This window comes from Engystomops pustulosus, chromosome 4 (assembly GCF_040894005.1).
Source record: "Engystomops pustulosus chromosome 4, aEngPut4.maternal, whole genome shotgun sequence".
Taxonomy (NCBI): Eukaryota; Metazoa; Chordata; class Amphibia; order Anura; family Leptodactylidae; genus Engystomops; species Engystomops pustulosus.
Window position 1 is genome coordinate 154,073,805 of NC_092414.1, and position 19,739 is coordinate 154,093,543.

General features: G+C 41.7%; 1 protein-coding gene across 1 annotated transcript in view; it reads right to left on the reverse strand.

Moving 5' to 3' along the window:
• The window catches only part of UNC13C (unc-13 homolog C), a 330,670-nt gene that overhangs the window by 162,890 nt on the left and 148,041 nt on the right, over positions 1–19,739 (reverse strand). Inside the window, exons 13-18 of the mRNA XM_072148188.1 lie at positions 16,249–16,364; positions 14,209–14,372; positions 11,766–11,916; positions 11,130–11,198; positions 6,934–7,023; positions 4,347–4,475 (exon numbers count right to left, since the gene is read on the reverse strand). Of these exons, the coding sequence (XP_072004289.1) occupies positions 4,347–4,475; positions 6,934–7,023; positions 11,130–11,198; positions 11,766–11,916; positions 14,209–14,372; positions 16,249–16,364 (719 nt within the window). The remainder of the gene's footprint in view (positions 1–4,346; positions 4,476–6,933; positions 7,024–11,129; positions 11,199–11,765; positions 11,917–14,208; positions 14,373–16,248; positions 16,365–19,739) is intronic.

A 19,739-nucleotide genomic window follows, 5' to 3' on the forward strand; every position in this document is an offset into this window, starting at 1 on the left:
TTTGGGGAACTACTCCTGGAAAGTGCTGCCCTGGTACAATACGTGATGTGGCCTCACTTCCAGATGTGCTAGCACTCCCCCCTTCCTGGTCTCCAAAAAGAAAGTACTTTATTACCATCTCTTGAAATTCCAGGAAAGTTCCCCTCTGGCCGGCATATCGATGCAGCACATAAGCATTATACAATGCCATCTGCATGATGTGCACGGCCAGCTTCTTGTACCACACCCTCGACTTCCGCATGGCATTGTACGGCTGAAGCACCTGGTCAGACAAGTCCACCCCTCCCATGTATTTGTTATAATCTAAAATACAGTCTGGCTTGGGGGTTTCTGTACTGGCACCTCGTACTGGGACAGGGGTGGTGGTGTGCTCATGTATTGTGGTTAATACAAGGACCTCTCTCTTGTCCTTGTACTTAACACACAATACAGAGTCGCTGCATAGTGCCCTGCTTTCGTGCCTTTAAATTTTTGCCCAAGCAGCGATTTCTGCGTACAGTGCCGCATGCCGCAGTATTTCTGGAAGTGAGGCACTTGAACAGGGTGGTGCTGGTGTAGAAATTGTCCAGGTAGAGGTGGTAGCCCTGGTCCAGCAGTGGGTGCACTAAATCCCACACTATCTTCCCTGTAACACCCAGGAAGGGGGGCATTCTGGGGGCACTATAGTGGAGTCCTTCCCTTCATATACCCTGAACTTGTATGTGTACCCTGATGAACTTTCGCACAGCTTATACATTTTCACACCATATCTTGCCCTCTTATTGGGCAGGTACTGGCGGAATTGAAGTCTCCCTTTGAATTGTACCAGGGACTCGTCTATGCTCACATGTTTGGCGGGAGTATATGCCTGGGCAAACTTGGCACTAAAATGATCTAATATGGGCCTGACCTTAAATAACCGATCATAACTGGGGTCACCTCTGGGTGGGCACTGTGTGTTGTCAGTGTAGTGCAAAAACTTATGGATGGCTTCAAAGCGCATCCTGCTCATTGCCATGCGGAACATGGGGGTGTGGTACAGTATATCTGTGCTCCAGTAGTCCCTGATTGAAGGCTTCTTTACTATCCCCATAAGGAGTATTATGCCCCAATACTTGTGCATCTCTGCTGCAGTGACAGGGGTCCACCTGTAGGGTTGTGCATAAAAGGACGTGGGGTTTTGGGCAATATGTTGTGCAGCGTAGAGATTTGTCTGAAATATAATAATATTTAGCAGCTCCTAATCAAAAAAAAACTTAAAAAAGTCTACAGCTCTGAGCCCTGTCGTGTCAAAGTTAATGCCAGGATGGCCCAAAAAGTCAGGGACCTGAGGGGTATAATTATCTGGGGCTACCCATGTGGGGTCAGTGGAAGCCCCAGACGCTTCTCCTGCAGAAGTCCCAGAAACTTCTCCTGCAGAAGTCCCAGGCACTTCTCCTGCAGAAGTCCCAGGCACTTCTCCTGCAGAAGTCCCAGGCACTTCTCCTGCAGAAGTCCCAGGCACTTCTCCTGCAGAAGTCCCAGGCACTTCAATTGCAGAAGTCCCTGGAACCCTACGGCGCCTTCTTGGGGGTCCTTCCAGGTCACTGGAAGATGAGCAGGAGGATGATGATAGGTAAAAGGGACCATCATCCCCACTAGCTGACTCGGTGTCAGAGGCAAGCATGTTATATGCCTCCAACACGGTGTACGTCTTCTGAGACATTGCACACAAAAAAAAATAGAGAACAAGAAAAATTAGATAATGTGCACCAAACTACACGGATAAACCGTCTAGCAGGCACACAAAAAAAAAATATAATGCACACCAAACTACACGGACAAGCCGCACGGATGGCACACACAAAAAATAATGTGCACTAAACTACACGGACAAGCCGCACAGATAGCACACAAAAAAAAAAAGATAATGCGCACCAAACTACACGGACAAGCCGCACAGATGGCACACACAAAAAATAATGTGCACTAAACTACACGGACAAGCCGCACAGATAGCACACAAAAAAAAAAAGATAATGCGCACCAAACTACACGGACAAGCCGCACAGATGGCACACACAAAAAATAATGTGCACTAAACTATACGGACAAGCCGCACAGATAGCACACAAAAAAAAAAGATAATGCACACCAAGCCACACGGACCAGCCGCACAGATGGCACACAAAAAATAATGCGCACTAAACTACACGGACAAGCCGCACAGATAGCACACAAAAAAAATAATGCGCACTAAACTACACGGACAAGCCGCACAGATAGCACACAAAAAAAAAGGTAATGCACACCAAACTACACGGACAAGCCGCACAGATGGCACACACAAAAAATAATGCGCACTAAACTACACGGACAAGCCGCACAGATAGCACACAAAAAAAATAATGCGCACTAAACTACACGGACAAGCCGCACAGATAGCACACAAAAAAAAAAGATAATGCACACCAAGCCACACGGACCAGCCGCACAGATGGCACACACAAAAAATAGCTAAGTACGGGTACACCTACGGCGTTCTGGAAAAAAATATTACCAGGCACCGAAAAAAAACCTATGTGCACCGCGCAAAAAGGCGCTACAAATGCACCTAGCTTGCCCTAAGACAAACTAACTACCGCTAAGATTGCTAAAGATTCTGTGCAGCGCTATTCACACGGCGCACTGAAAAGTGCGTCCAGTGCAGAACAACGCTAACACAGCGCACTGAAAAGTGCGTTTGGGTTCAGAAGGGACAGACAGGGAAAAACGGAAGACACGTGGGATCACACAAGGCGATCACACAGGGAACACACAGGACACAGGAAAAAACAGATAGGGATGGGAATTTGTAGGGAACAATAGGGATCAGATAAGGATCAGAACACTATTTATAGTGTAAAAGTGTATTTTGGTGCACACAGTAACGCTCTTTCCTCTCTCCAGCGATACCAAACCAAAATGGTGCCGCTGGAGGAAGAGGAAAGTGCTAAAAGCACGTTTTTTAGCCTAAAATCGCTGTAATTGGCCAGTCAGGTTTGACTGGCCAATCACGGCGATCGGCGGGCGGGACCGATTTGATTGGTCGGGTGACGGAGACAGGAACTCCTCCTGCCTCTGTCACCCAAATCTCAGCCCGATGTCACCACGTCTCGCGACGTGGTGACAATTCTAAAATAGTATGCGCTCGCGCAGTAGCTGTACTGCGCTGAGCGCCAATAGTGGGAAGCTGCGCAGTACAGCTACGGCGCGGAGCGCTAAGGGGTTAATAGACGTATATTTGTAAGTAACCTAATACTCTGCCCCTACACTTACACACACATATTTCCATCACCATTGGACTTCACAGAAATTTCACAGTGCTCTATGCACTTTTTTTGCAACAATCCTTCAATAACACATTGGCGCACATTTATCAAAACTAGTGCAGTTCGCCTATGGAACGTGCAGAGTGCGCCAGCTTTGATTAAACAGCCTTCATCAACTTGGCGCCCCCTGCACTGCTCACTAAGTGTCCACCATTTTTTTTGTGGCACTTTGTTCATGCTGCAGAATTGTGGCATCAGTAATAAATGTGGCGCACGCTCCGACTAATAAGTAACTTGCCCCTTTAGGTGCACATTTTTTCTGTGTTCACAGTTCAGCCGTGACACAAAACTGGCAAACACACTTTATAAAAACATTTACAAGCAATTTGTATATTCTTTTCAGCGCAAAGTCAGACAGAAAACTGGTGCAAACACTTTAACAAATGTGACCCATTTAGCTGAAAGATCAATTGACCCTTCAATAACTTCTTTAACTTCATTTATTGTTACTCCAGCTTTATGACCTCACTTTACACCTTACATTGTGTATAATGTGTATAGCGTACATTATGATGGTATGTATGCCTGCGATCCGATTGTGCTGTTACTTCACCTTGGTTATCTATCCTGTGTGCCTGTGGTCTCATTAATAGAAATATCCTCATTCATTATCTCTATTAAGTTTATAACCACTAATTATTCACCATTGTTACTATGCATGTGGTGTGGTGGGATATCATTGTGCGCACGGGTTCAGTGACATTTCTGTAAGAATTATTCATGTTATGGGATTTTACTGTGTTTCTTGCCTGTGGTATAATACAGTGTACACTTTGCTGGTTCTTTGACAGAACATATAACATTTGTTGCTCGTCAGTGCTGAAGGGACCTACAATATGTATATGAGATGCAAAGGATGTAATAACACCTGGGGACTGGAGCTTGAAGCAACACAGTAGTTTTGATGCCATGTAAGAAATCACCAATTGGCTTGTAGTATAAGTAGTCATTTTAAGGTCCCTTTTGTCTACTTAATAAATATCACATTAGATACTCTCATGGAATCCGTAGTCTTACCTGGTCCAGTAATTGAGAGTAAAGTTCATGGCAGTTTACAAAAATATACTTGTAGGTGGAATCTAAACAGGCTCGCACACAGTCCTTCACCACGGTGCTGGCTCTTGGGGGGCTTTGAAGTTCAAGAACCTAAAAGAAAGAAATTCAGATATAAAGACACTTTTATGTAACAATACATTTAACCCATGTTTAGAGTTAACAGAATAAGGCTAAATTCACATGAACGTATGCCCATCAGGCCGTAGTCGGACGGTCATATGTTTGCCGCTATGGAAAAGAGGAGTGGTGACCCCTCCCCTCTCCACAGCGATGCATGGCACACAGCACCGTAACATGGAGAAAGATAGGTCTTTCTCTGTGTAAGGAGCAGCAACGGTGCCGCACGTGCGCACGTGCTCACCGTATCGCTCTATGCACACATTGCCGGCCTATGTACGGCCGCCTGGCCCCCCTACAAGCGTGTGAATGTAGCCTAATAATCAAGTGCACTAATTGAAAACCCCCCAAAAACTGATTATTTAATATAATGTTATATATTGTGTTGGTGATTATTTTATTTACTTTATTTGTATATGATCTCTGTATATGGTTATCTGCAACAAGAGGTAATATTAAGATTTATAAAACATTGTTTTGGGGCTTCGTTTTAATCATTATATTACATCAATAGAAGCTCTCTTAAAATTGTAATTGTATTTTCTTAAAGTCTATGATTTTTTTTATTTTGACTTTTATTAATTGATAATATTTTACATTACACGGATGGTGGAAATGTCACTTGAAAAATGTGTTCAACTGGCAAAAAGGTTCACAATCTATAGAACATCATTTTAGGGCTTTATTTTAATCATTATATTACACCAATAGTAGCTCTCTTAAAATTGTAACATATTTTCTTAAAGTCTTCGATTTTTTTTATTTTGACTTTTACAAATTGATAATATTTTACATTACAATAAATACACGGTTGGTGGAAATGTCAGTTGAAAGATTTGTTCAACTGGCAAAAAGCTTCACTATTAATTTCTTTTGGTGGTTGACATTTAAATTCAGGGTTAAATTCTGTAGTCCCTTCATGATCAGCTAATCAGAACTGCAATTGGACCATCACTCTGCAGCAGCTCAGTCCAATATGTAGTCTTTGGCTACAGCAGTGAAGTGAATGAGGTGGTAGGTGGTAGGTGGCTGCAATTCCTTGGTATGGCAACTTCACAGTGGACTGAGCTATCTGCTCACTACATAGTGGTATTTCTGAACAGCTAATTGGTGGGAAGGTTAGGTGTCTCCCTGTCTAAACAGATATTGGGGCAGATTTCTCAAGCTGTCTGAAAGTAAGAATATTTCTAGTTGCCCATGGCAACCAATCACAGCTCCCGTTTAAAATATTCATGAGCACTAATAAAATGAAAGCTGTGCTGTGATTTGTTGCCATGGGCAAGTAGAAATATTCTGACTTTCAGACAGCTTGATAAATCTGCCCCATTATAGGAATTGTGTACATTCCACAAATAATTGATATTGTTTGCATAATGAAATACTATACTATTTCCTAATATACTTTCCATATCAATTCTTCAGTTTTCTAGATCTCTGTTTGCTGTAATCCAACATGAATTTTTATTATTTACTTCTAGTAGATAAAAAAAAAACAAGTCCATGGTCATGTGATGTCACACAGGTGCTCAGCTCGTTAAAGCTTATAATACACAACTCTGATTACACTCTGTGCTATATCGAGCCATGCACCTGTGTGACATCACATGACCATGGACTAGTATTTAGCCACAGGAAGTAAACAATGAAGGGTTCTGTTAAATGAAACAGAGATCCAGAAAATAGCAAGGAAGTGATACAGGAAAATCATTTAACTTTTTATTACGCAAACAAAATCAGTTATTTGCTAAAAGCGGACAACCTTTGTAATTGCCTATGCTGAAATATCCATTCAATTGAAAATTTCACACCGTAAGCAAAAAATACAGCAAAAAAAAGGTAAAAGAGGAAGTAAAAGGTTGAAAAACATAAATAGAAAATCCCTAATAAATGTAAAGGGACTTTATCCCAAATCCAAATTTATTAAAACAATGCATACAGATCAAGGGGTTCAAGGCACCCCTAACATTTATTTCTTGCCAATGCTAATAGGGAGTTTTTGGAATTTAGCAATTAGTTCAATTCACTGGTTTTTTACGTGTTGAACTTTTTATGCTGCAGAATAGGGTGGAAAGATTATTATTAGTAATTGTGTTAAAACCAGTTTTACTTTACAATCATATTTTTAATTATAATATCTGAAACACATAAAGATCATAGTTGGCTGTGAAAAATCTTCAATTATTCTATTTACATCAGAAACAATCTACTGGGATGTACCAGGAATATAACAATAGCCATATAAATATAGTGATGTGAGAACACAGAAAAACATGTGATATTGACAGAAACACAATCCATCTGGTAACTCCAGATACAGAAGGCTTCAATTGCCAGAGAGCAATAAACATGATATATTGCGAGATGCTGAAAGCTTTCTGACAACAGTAATGTGACATTGGGAAGACAACAAAAGATCTATATGGTGTGCTACCTTCATTCGGAAAAAGGTGATGCTTGTTAGCAGGTCCACAGTAGACTTCAAGTCCTGAAGCCTTTCTGAGTTTGAAGCTGGGAAGTTATCCTAAATGTAAGAGAAAAATAAATTAGCCTTATTTATCATAATAGAAAATCTATATACAGTTGTAAAGGAAAGGATTTAGCATGACATGTAATTTATTCATTTACATTGCCGCTTTGTATAGGCTTAGGAGTCCAGGGGATGGTCCTATTCAGTGACTGCCCGCTAATGTGAGGAACACTGTCACTAACTTATTACGGCAGCTCAATGGTTCCAAATTAAGAAATAATTTTTGTTTTTTGCCATGTTTTTATAGATTATAGCCTTACGCATACTCAGAACAACAGAATCATGTAGAGAATGACTAGAAAGAAAAACAGAAAGAGAAAAGAAAAGAGAAAGGAAAGGAAAGGAAAAAAAATCTAGTCAATGGTTGCTACTACAGCATAACTCAATGTTAATAATAATTCTTTATTTATATAGTGCACACAGATTACGCAGCGCTGTACACAGCATGTCAAATTGGTCCCTGTCCCCATGGGGCTAACAATCTAACAGTATGTTTTGGAGTGTGGGAGGAAACCGGAGTACCCAGAGCAAACCCAAGCAAACACGGAGAGAACATACAAACTCTTTGCAGGTGTTGACCTGGGTGGGATTCGAACCCAGGACTCCAGTGCTGCAAGGCAGAAGTGCTACTCACTCAGCCCCCATGCTGCCCAATGTTAAAGTATGATCAGTGCATATTATAAGTAGAAACCTCCAGGCAAATTTGGGTTATTGGTCCAGATTTGCCATCACATTTTCTACGTGGGTGTTCTATGTTTTTCCAGGGCCAGCCATAATTCATGTTGAAAGAAACTATTTACCTAATGAATAGCTGCATCTAAAGAGGGAGACTCTAAATCTTTCCAATGTTTTAATATTTCCACTTTGCTAGTCTATCCTTTTATTAAAAACTTTGGAGACAATACCAAAAATCTCAAACCATAACTGTTGGATTTTCACACACCCTCCAACTTGACCACAGCCTTTCCAGCTTAGACTACTATCCTTAGTTATAAAACTTACTTCTCTGGACAGTAATGCCAAAGTAACTGTATTTTTTGGCTAATTCAATGTGGTTAATACACATTTAGTACTTGGTTATTGACCCCCATGCTTGTTTGTGAGAAGGCATTTAATTAAATACATGAAAAGTTACTACATATACTCATGTATAAGCAGGGCTTTTCAGGACTAAAAAAAAAACTTACATATTTACCTTCTGATGCTTTCTGATACTCCAGGTGGTTCCTCTTCCTTCTCCTCTTCATTCATAACAGAGCGGGCAGAGACTTATCCATGTGCTCTCCCCGTGGAGCATACTATGCACTATGACGTCAGCAGTGCAGGTGTCATAATATGTGGAGAGGCAGAGCGCATCTCTGTCTGCTCTGTAATGAGTAAAGAAGAAAAGGAAGAGGAGCCACCTGGAGCAAAGAAAAGCATTGGAAGGTGAGTATTAAAGTTTATTTTTATACTACAAGGGGCTGTATGGGGAATTTCTTTACTGGGGGAGGCTGCTGTGCAGTTCATTACTGGGGAAGGCTGTTGTACATTACTGGGAAAGGTTGGTGTACATTACTTTACTGGGGGAGGCTGCTGGGCATTACATTACTGGGGGAGGCTGCTGGACATTTCAATACTGGGAGAGGCTGCCATATATTTTATTACTGGGTGAGGCTACTGGACATCACATTACTGGGAAGGCTGCTGGGCATTTCATTACTGGGGGAAGCTGTATGGGGAATATAATTACTAGGGGAGGCTGCATGGGCATTACATTACAAGGGGAGGCTGCATGGGCATTTCATTACTGGGGAAGGCTGCTGTATATTACATTACTGGGGGAGACTGCTGTACATTTCATTACTGGGAAGGTTGATGTACATTACATTACTGGAGGAGGCTGTTGGGTATTTCATTACTGGGGAAGGCTGATGGGCATTACATTGCTGGGGAGGCTGCTGGGGATTTTATTAGTTGGGGGGATGCTGGGCTTTATATTACTGGATAAGGATGCTGCTCATCACATTACTAGGGAGGCTGCTGGGTATTTCTTTATTTAGGAAGGCTGCTGGGCATTACATTACTGGGGGAGGCTGCTGTGCATTTCATTACTGGGGGAGGCTGCTGGACATTTTATTAGTGAGGGGAGGCTGTGACCAATGCATTTCTCACCCTAGGCTTATACTCAAATCAATAAGTCTTCCCAGTTATTTAAGGTAAAGTTAGGGACCTTGGCTTATACTCGAGTTGGCTAATACTCGAGTGTTTTCCTTAAAACAATACATCCACTATACATGCTATACTATACTATACTATACATGCTCTATAACATGTTCCCAGAATACAAGAAAGTATTTTTAGTTTTGTCCTGTAAATTCCAACAAATCTTTGCCTACACTAGTATGAAAGTTTATTTTTATACAACAAGGGGCTGCATGGGGCATTTCTGTACTGGGGGAGGCTGCTGTGCAGTTCATTACTGGGGAAGGCTGCTGTACATTACTGGGGAAGGTTGGTGTTCATTACATTACTGGGGGAGGCTGCTGGGCATTACATTACTGGGGGAGGCTGCTTGTCATTTCAATACTGGGGGAGGCTACCGTACATTTCATTACTGGGTGAGGTTACTGGAAATTACATTACTGAGGAGGTTGCTGGGCATTTTATTACTGGGGGAGGCTGTATGGGGAATATAATTACTAGGGGAGGATGCATGGGCATTACATTACTAGGGGAGGCTGCATCTGCTTTTCATTACTGGGGAGACTGCTATGCATTTCATTACAGGGGGAGACTGCTGGAAATTTTATTAGTGAGGGGAGACTGTGACCAATGCATTTCCAACCCTAGGTTTATATTTAAATTAATACGTTTTCCCAGTTATTTAAGGTAAAATTATGGACCTCGGCTCATACTCGAGTCGGCTAATACTCGAATGTATACTACATCTTTTTCCTTAAAAGAATATATCCACTCAGTATCTTTTGCTCTGTCACATGTTCCCAGAATGCAAGACAGTATATTTAGTTTTGTCATGTAAATTCCAAAAAATCTATGCCTACATTGCCTGTGTTATTTCTACAACGCTGAATTCACTTGAACGAAATAATTCCACAGAATGCAGCATACTGATACTGATCTTTTCTCTACCTTAGCCAGTAGTAGGATTTATAGTACCTTATGTATCCGTCTCCCACACCTTAATAAGAGTCAATGCACATATGATAACAAGAAAACCGCTACAGTGAGTTATTCCATATACAGATATACATAGGAAGGAGAGGAACATGGATCCAAGATAATTCATGCATATAAAATGAGGGATGTTCATAGTAATATGTGTGACAATGAGGAATCCCCTGTGTATCCATCTAGTAATATTATAGGTTTACATATATATATAACAATGTCTATATTATTAAATCCATCTTGGTAGACAAGTGTAATGCATGTTTAATATAGTGAACAAACACATTTCTGCATGACTGCAAATTGCAAGCTACACCCTGATTCTGCCTCCTATTGACAAGATGCCACTCTACTTTCCAATGTCTTTATTGCCTCTGAAAATCAGTTCCAATACATCTGAACAGGGTTGTGTGCTGGCAAGTTGATGGATTTTTGCAAGCCTTAATGAGATGAATGGGGAAGCTATAGAAATGTCTGCAGTATGTTCATTTACCTTTATTAGGTACCATAAGTTACTCTGCTACAGCTCCCTGTTCCAGTAGCTTATTGACAGCTGTACATGAATGTGCTCAGTGCACGAAAACGGACCCATGTGCTGGTCCCATCCCACAGACCAAACACAGTGGAGTTCACTGTTATATATAATGCAAGGAGTCCCTGACTGTTGGATGAACCGCAGTGCGTCCATTGGATCTGAAGAGCACACAGGTACTTTTCCATGGGACGAATATGTTTTTGTGCAGCCATCTAAGCCAGCCCTAGCAAACTTTGCACTACTTTAATCACTAAGGCCATACAAATGCAGAAAAGAGTACAAACAATGTGACCGGAGGTAAGGTATTTTTCCCTCTACCCTGCATGTGACCCTCAGTGGTTCCCAGATTTATCCAGAAAATCAAGGTCTCTTACCAAAAATGTATTATGCTTACCCTGTATTTTGACAGATCTATCCTCAAAGAATTGTGCAACTGATCCAAGAGTTTTATAAATTTTTCTCTCTGTAAATTAAAAGAATCAAGGAATCATATAAACAGGCATTTGTATGAAGATACTGTTTCTGTACTTTATGAATACAAAAGAAAGGAGCCAGGGGCAGCGAGTACGCTGGTGCGGTGCTCCTTCTGCTTGGCCAGCCGCACCCTCCCTTAAAGTATAAATATGCCCCATAAAGTATATTGGAAAATTGTATAAATTTGTATTGTACAAACAATAACATTAATTTGCTGAAAAGGGAATAACCCTCTGACAATATTTTTGTAAATGGGCTGTAGTACAAGAGTTTAGACCACCACTAAATATAATATCCTAGCAATAATCTTTGTACAGAGTTTGGCCAATGTTACATCTGAAAGGTTTTGTACCACTTACAATTATAAGCAATAGGAAAAATAATGCAGTAGCCGTGACTTTTTACCAGAAGGTAGTGAAACACACTGGAATCTATGGTAAGAATTTCCATTCACGTTCTGTTTTTAGTTAAAGTGGACATTGCAACAGAAAGCCCAAAACCATGAGTCAACTAGGAATAATGTCTCAATAAGGATTAAACAAAAAACATAACTTACCCCAAAATTGGTAGCAGCAAATCGGTCTGATGCTGAAACATTTGTTGTGGCTGTTGTATGGGCATAAAACGCATTTATATTCGCCAGTAAGGTGCTCATGACAGCTGGCACTCCTGGACACATGTATTTGGAGGATAGGCAGGAAAAATGCCTATTAAATAAAATAGAGAAAAATTTGATTTTCTTTTTTTTAACTTGGTGATTGAGAAAATAATAAATAGCAAGGCATGCAATAAAGAACATCAAGACTTCGGGCCACATTTATTAAAGTGTGTGCACCAGTTTTCTGTCTGACTCTGCTCGAGAAAGAATGTGCAAACTGCTTGCACATGTATTTATAAAGTGTCTGTGCCTGTCCAACAAGACAAAAAATGTGCACTTAAAGGGGCTTATTAGTGCTTACTCTGGCCGTGCACCACAGTTCTGTCTGTTCATGCACCACAGTTCTATCTGACCATGCACCACAATTCTATCTGACATGTGCCACAATTCTGTCTGACGTGTGCCACAATTCCTTCTGATGTGTGCCACAATTCTGTCTGACATGTGCCACAATTCTGCAGCATGAACAAAGTGCGCTAAAAAAAGATGCTGCACACTTCCAGAGCAGTGCAGGGGGCGCAAGATTAATGAGGACCACAATTCATTAATCTGAAGCACTCTGCACACACTACTAGCAAACTGCACATAGAACAGTTTGCACTGTTTTTGATAACTGTCGGGCATTGGCGTCATTACACATGAACATACAAATCATATATATAAAAACATTTAGATGGAGGAACTGTATGGATTGGTTCATGTGATTTAATAAAAGGAAGCAGCAAAAAAAATTAAAATAGTACAGGCTTAGACATGTCCAAAGAGGAATGGGGCTAATAGGTTTTCTTTTTAATAGAATGCTAGATTTAGTAGTCTTCCCTTTCAGTGTATCTTGCATATAAAAGTACATGACTGAAATTTAATTGCCTCAAATGTGGAGGTGACGTCAGCGGCCCCTTGAATTAAATTTAGATGTTAGATTTTAGAACAATAACATAAACATTTAGACATAAGGCACATTTCCATAATTACAAAAACACAAAATTTTGTTTGTTTATGCTAATTACTTTCAGTACACAACTGTCTACAGTGTATCGGTGACCCATGAAATACTTAGTGTGAGGAATAAAGGAGTCAATTCGGGAACTCTTGAATAAGATATTTGAGATATATGATGTGATTATGAGCTTTAGTTAATTCCAACTTATCCCTGGAGCATGTGATAAAATATGAGAAGAACTTTAGTTTTTGTCTGTTTTTCGTAGTTTTTGACATCAACAAAATCCTGATATATAGAGGAATATAGGAATCTTAGTTGCTTACCTGGATCTTCCTGTTCTCTGAGATAAATGAGTGTCAAGGGGAATCCTCAATGTCTGCCTTTTATACTTTGATGATGATAAATGTCACTAAATGTGTAGATATTGTCACCCTACCATAGAAATAGGTCAAATAGCTGCCTACAGCTATACCAATGCGTTGACTATCATACTGTTTCATTGAATCTTTTTACAATTTTACAATAAAGAGCACTTTTTAAAGGGAATTCTTCATTTGTTTTGACCATATTAAATTGTAGAATTGTAAATTGTAATTAGAATATACTTGGAGATCTGTGTAATCTTACCTTTGTGTGTGTAGTAAGAAGCAACATGAATGTGTAAAGTGAATACAGATGTACACTTGGCACGTCTTTCAGCCTGAAGAGCTTTCTGCTCTTTGCAACGTGTCACAGCCCTTCCCCTCTTCTTTGAGTGACTGCTGTAAGTATCCAACCAAAATCCCAATGCAATTCCTAATTTTTCAAGAGGGAAGGGGCTGTGGAGCAGCACAGTGCAGAGAGAAGGAATCTCTTCAGGCCTAAAACTACAAAAAGTAGATTATAACACACAAAGATATGGTGACACAGCTCTCCAGGGCTGCTGCCTATAAACATTTCTTCCAGTTCAATCAAATTTACAACTACTTGGGAAACACTTTACTTTGTATGTTTTTAAAATTATTTATTATATGATCAAATTGTTTGTGGGCACAGATAAAGTTTCCTCTGTTAAAGGGAAGCAGAAAATGACTTATTTTTAACTAACAGTTTGCATCAAACATATTTTATAGGAATTTTTTATGATTTTGTAGAGCGAGAGATCACATTTTGTGGAAGCACACATTACAGATTTAATATGTGTTTTATTTGACCCCTTCCAGAAGCTTCATCTTTGGAAAGACCATGAATATCTAGATTTACAGGTCTGTTTGATGGACTGGACATTTGTAGCGCAAAAGGCATAAAGTGTTTCCCAAAAAATTCTACAGGAAAGTATTCATCTACCCATATATTTCTATCTATATTCCGTGCTTGTTTCCACTTTTTACAGGGTCATTGATACCCTGTTCTCATACTTACGTCATTGCCTGATAAATCGACTCTATTCCATAGCGCATTGCGAATTCATCCACTATTTCTTGTGCAGAATCGTCAAAGTAAACCTTCCAGGCTTCATCTCCTTTAACTTCGGGGATCTTAACAATGCCATTATTCTGTACCTCTGTCAGGTAGTGGAATAAGTTCTGTGGGTGAGGAATGTTTTATAACGTCAGGGACTCCTGGACTCTGGCTAGTGCCAGCTGAATACATAGTGTAAAATTCAGAGACATTTAGTGGTGTGATTTATATGAAGGAGATGTGAGTCTGCTACCTGAGCAATAACACAATTTACTGCATCAAGTAAAAGGCAACAGGTGGCGAGATATATATGATATTTTCTAAGGCAGCAAAATACTTCACAAGCAAATTGCAAGCTCATAGGTTCAAAGATAAAGCAAAACGCGGCAGCCTGCTGGCACATGATAACCTTACTCTAGTAATCCAACCTGAAGGATTGCCATCTTTCAATAGAAAGAAAACAAAAGAATAAAGAAAACAACAACAAGATGAGATAGGGGACCACAACTATATTACAAGATGTCTATGTTTTCCTGCCAGTACTAGCTATGAATATAAAGTACAAACACTTGGATTTGTTTTGTAAATAAAACAAAAAGATATTTCGGTATTCTGCACATGGTGACTGTTCATAACAATGTTCTCTGCAAAAATTCATATAGGAAGGATGAAATGATTCATGAAGTCTGGGAATCACGATTTCTGCATCATTTGCAGAGTCAATCATTTTCGGCTTCAAGCATTATACTTGCTTTACTATGGGTGGCTGAAGATATCTAGAACTTTTGCTGCATAACAGATACTCTGCGTCAAAGACAAAACTGCACTAGTACAGCACTGCAAAAACCTTCTGTAAATATCTGTGTTTCTTGCTGCATTGCTCACTGCTAATTTCAGCGGCAGACTTGGTATTTCTGGGGCCACAACACGTTATCTGTGGGGGACATTTAATGCACAACTTTATCTAGTAGATGCTTAGACTGTCAAAATCCAGGTACACTTACTTAAAACCAGGGACACTTACTCATTGTTCCAGACTAGACCAGATTACTGTGGTAATCACAACTCTCTGGATACAATGAGGTAGTTTTCAGTCCGATTGCAAATGATTCCTGTCATATCCATGGATATCCAGGATATGGGGGGGTGAGACACGTTTTGCTCATTGTCACAACCTGTGAATCTGCAGCACTGAGAGATCTGTTAACAGCCCCAGAGATGTTTAGACTCATTATCATAATTTTAAAAGTTGAGTTTAGAAGGAACGAGTCCATGGATAACAAATATAAGAAGATTACCAGAGTACCTGGATCTATGAGTAAGTTTCCCTAGTTTATTATGCTTATTTTGACTCCCCCATTTCTCCCAGGTTCCTAAAAACAACTACACCCCAGCATAATATGGGGTCCCCTAAGCAATTGCAGGGGCTAAATCCACCGATGCGCCTGTGGTTATAGATTTATACAAATTCTACAGAAATGTTTATATCCCTGTCTCTCTTACAAAATTTGTATGTGGTTTTAAATTCAGCAAATTTTCTACTGAATTAAAATGACTGAGCAGCAGCCACATTTCATCTCTGCAGAAGATTGACAGCAATATTTGAATGTTACTTTATGCTCCACCAAAAGCAGAAATTAGGTTCTTATAATAATTATAGGCTGTGTAATGTGGGGATTGGTGGGTTGTCGAGAAAAGTCACCAGAAATGGTTAACAATCAGAATTCCTCTAATATAAATTTTGCATGTGGGTCTTCCAAAGTACACAACCCCTTTATAGTGTCTCAAAAAATGACTCAAAAGAAAAGCTCAAGCTACTATACACACTGCAGAAAACATTAGACTTCTAAATACATAAGCTTTGCCGACAACTTTCCAATTCATGCTGCCAAACCCTCAGAGAGAAAAAAACTTCCTGTCAGGTTCCCTTTAAATACTTTCCTATTTGAATTCCTATTTCCATGGATTTTTAGCAACTATTTTATTTTGCTTTTTTCTTACCTCATGCAAACAAGTGTACTGTATGTGATATGGGGGTACATTTTCTTCTCCCTTGATCTCTACATGGATTTTCAGCCTTATTGCACCAGAGACAGCAGATTTATCTGTTCTTTTTTCTGAGGAGAAGGAAAAGATAAGTCAGCACTGAAGACTTGGATACCTGGAGTATAACTATTTACATTGTCTCAATATTCAAACTAAAGAACCAATGTCAATTCCCATTATTTGAGTATATTACACTGGTGAAGCCACATACAGTCATTTGTGCCACACTAGAGATCCGGGAATCATTGTCAGGGCCGGATTATAGGCGGGGCTCCCGGGGCTCGAGCCCCGGGGCCCCCACCATCTTGCCCCCCCAGGGGGCCCCCACCATATCGCGTCCCTCCGGGCCCTGACTCCTCAGCCGCCACCTCCCTGAGCCGTCTGCCCGGCACAGGTGACCGCCTCCCCGAATATCCCCCTACATGGCCTCCCCGCCCACCTGTCCGGCCCCCAGCACAAGTTACCATATGTCCGCCCGCCCTTCACCTGCATGGCCGAGCCCACTGCCGCAGGTTCCCGCCTCCCTGCCCGCCAGAACAAGCAGCCTTACCCCGCATCCCCCCGCGCGCCAACCCCCCCCCCCACTTCCCGAACAGACAGCCGTCCTCCGCTTAACAGGCGCCGTAGCAAGCGCAGCCATCCTCCGCATCCCGCCCGCCCCCGCCGCAGCAAGCAGCCATCCTCAGCATCTCCTTGCTGCTACCAGCCCCCACTCCGCGCCGGTACGAGCAGCCGTCCTCCGCATCCGCCCGCCAGCCGGCCCCCGCCAGAACAAGTGCAGCCATCCTCCGCATCCCACCGCCGATAAAGCGTTTGTATATATGCATCTACTGTGTATATGTGTATATGCTCTGTATATATGCATCTACTGTGTATATGTGTATATACTGTGTATATATGCATCTACTGTGTATATGTGTATATACTGTGTATATATGCATCTACTGTGTATATACGCATCTACTGTATATATGTGTATATACTGTGTATATATGTATATACTGTGTACATACTGTGTATATTTGTATATATGCATCTACTGTGTATATGTGTATATACTGTGTATATATGCATCTACTGTGTATATGTGTATATACTGTGTATATATGCATCTACTGTGAATATGTTTATATACTGTGTATATACGCATCTACTGTATATATGTGTATATACTGTGTATATATGTATATACTGTGTACATACTGTGTATATTTGTATATATGCATCTACTGTGTATATGTGTATATATGTAAATACTGTGTATAGATGAATATACTGTATTTATACACGCATATATTTGTATAAGCCTATATATGTGTAGATTTAAATATATGCATAAATATATATATGATGTATGTTTATGTTTATATGCTGTGTATATGGTATGTATGTATATGCTCTGTATACTGAATGTGTGTGTGTGTGTATTTCCCGTATGTGTGGGAAAATGCTGTATGTGTGTATATACTTTATGAGTTTGTGTATAATCTGTGTATTAGTGTATAAATGTATATGGGTCATAAATGTGTATATACTTGTGTATGTATATATATATGGGTGCAAGCATACGAGTGTAGAACTTTATGTGTGTATATAAAGGTGTGTATATATCAGTGTATAAATGTGTGTAATTGTATAAACTGCGGGACTGGATGTCTGGTGCGGGCTGAGGTGTATGTTAAATGGGACAGCATATCTGGTAGGGGAGAAGGTAGATACAAAGATGTGTTACTGGGGGTGAGGCGGCTGTATGTAGCTGTGTTACTGGGGGTGAGGAGGCTGTATGTAGCTGTGTTACTTGGGATGAGGCGGCTGTACGCAGCTGTGTTACTAGGGATGAGGCGGCTGTATGTAGCGGTGTTACAGGGGATGAGGCGGCTGTATGTAGCTGTGTTACTGGGGGCGAGGCGGCTGTATGTAGCTGTGTTACTGGGGATGAGGCGGCTGTGTGTAGCTGTGTTACTGGGGATGAGGTGGCTGTATGTAGCTGTGTTACTGGGGGCGAGGCGGCTGTATGTAGCTGTGTTACTGGGGATGAGGCAGCTGTATGTAGCTGTGTTACTGTGGATGAGGCGGCTGTATGTAGCTGTGTTACTGGGGATGAGGCGGCTGTGTGTAGCTGTGTTACTGGGGATGAGGCGGCTGTATGTAGCTGTGTTACTGGGGGTGAGGCGGCTGTATGTAGCTGTGTTACTGGGGGTGAGGCAGCTGTATGTAGCTGTGTTACTGGGGATGAGGCGGCTGTATGTAGCTGTGTTACTGGGGGTGAGGCAGCTGTATGTAGCTGTGTTACTGGGGATGAGGCGGCTGTATGTAGCTGTGTTACTGGGGATGAGGCGGCTATATGTAGCTGTGTTACTGGGGATGAGGCGGCTGTATGTAGCTGTGTTACTGGGGGTGAGGCGGCTGTATGTAGCTGTGTTACTAGGGATGAGGCGGCTGTATGTAGCTGTGTTACTGGGGATGAGGCGGCTGTGTGTAGCTGTGTTACTGGGGATGAGGTGGCTGTATGTAGCTGTGTTACTGGGGGCGAGGCGGCTGTATGTAGCTGTGTTACTGGGGATGAGGCGGCTGTATGTAGCTGTGTTACTGTGGATGAGGCGGCTGTATGTAGCTGTGTTACTGGGGATGAGGCGGCTGTGTGTAGCTGTGTTACTGGGGATGAGGCGGCTGTATGTAGCTGTGTTACTGGGGGTGAGGCGGCTGTATGTAGCTGTGTTACTGGGGGTGAGGCAGCTGTATGTAGCTGTGTTACTGGGGATGAGGCGGCTGTATGTAGCTGTGTTACTGGGGGTGAGGCAGCTGTATGTAGCTGTGTTACTGGGGATGAGGCGGCTGTATGTAGCTGTGTTACTGGGGATGAGGCGGCTATATATAGCTGTGTTACTGGGGATGAGGCGGCTGTATGTAGCTGTGTTACTGGGGGTGAGGCGGCTGTATGTAGCTGTGTTACTAGGGATGAGGCGGCTGTACGCAGCTGTGTTACTAGGGATGAGGCGGCTGTATGTAGCGGTGTTACAGGGGATGAGGCGGCTGTATGTAGCTGTGTTACTGGGGGCGAGGCGGCTGTATGTAGCTGTGTTACTGGGGATGAGGCGGCTGTGTGTAGCTGTGTTACTGGGGATGAGGTGGCTGTATGTAGCTGTGTTACTGGGGGCGAGGCGGCTGTATGTAGCTGTGTTACTGGGGATGAGGCGGCTGTATGTAGCTGTGTTACTGTGGATGAGGCGGCTGTATGTAGCTGTGTTACTGGGGATGAGGCGGCTGTGTGTAGCTGTGTTACTGGGGATGAGGCGGCTGTATGTAGTTGTGTTACTGGGGGCGAGGCGGCTGTAAGTAGCTATGTTACTGGGGGCGAGGCGGCTGTATGTAGCTGTGTTACTGGGGATGAGGCGGCTGTATGTAGCTGTGTTACTGTGGATGAGGCGGCTGTATGTAGCTGTGTT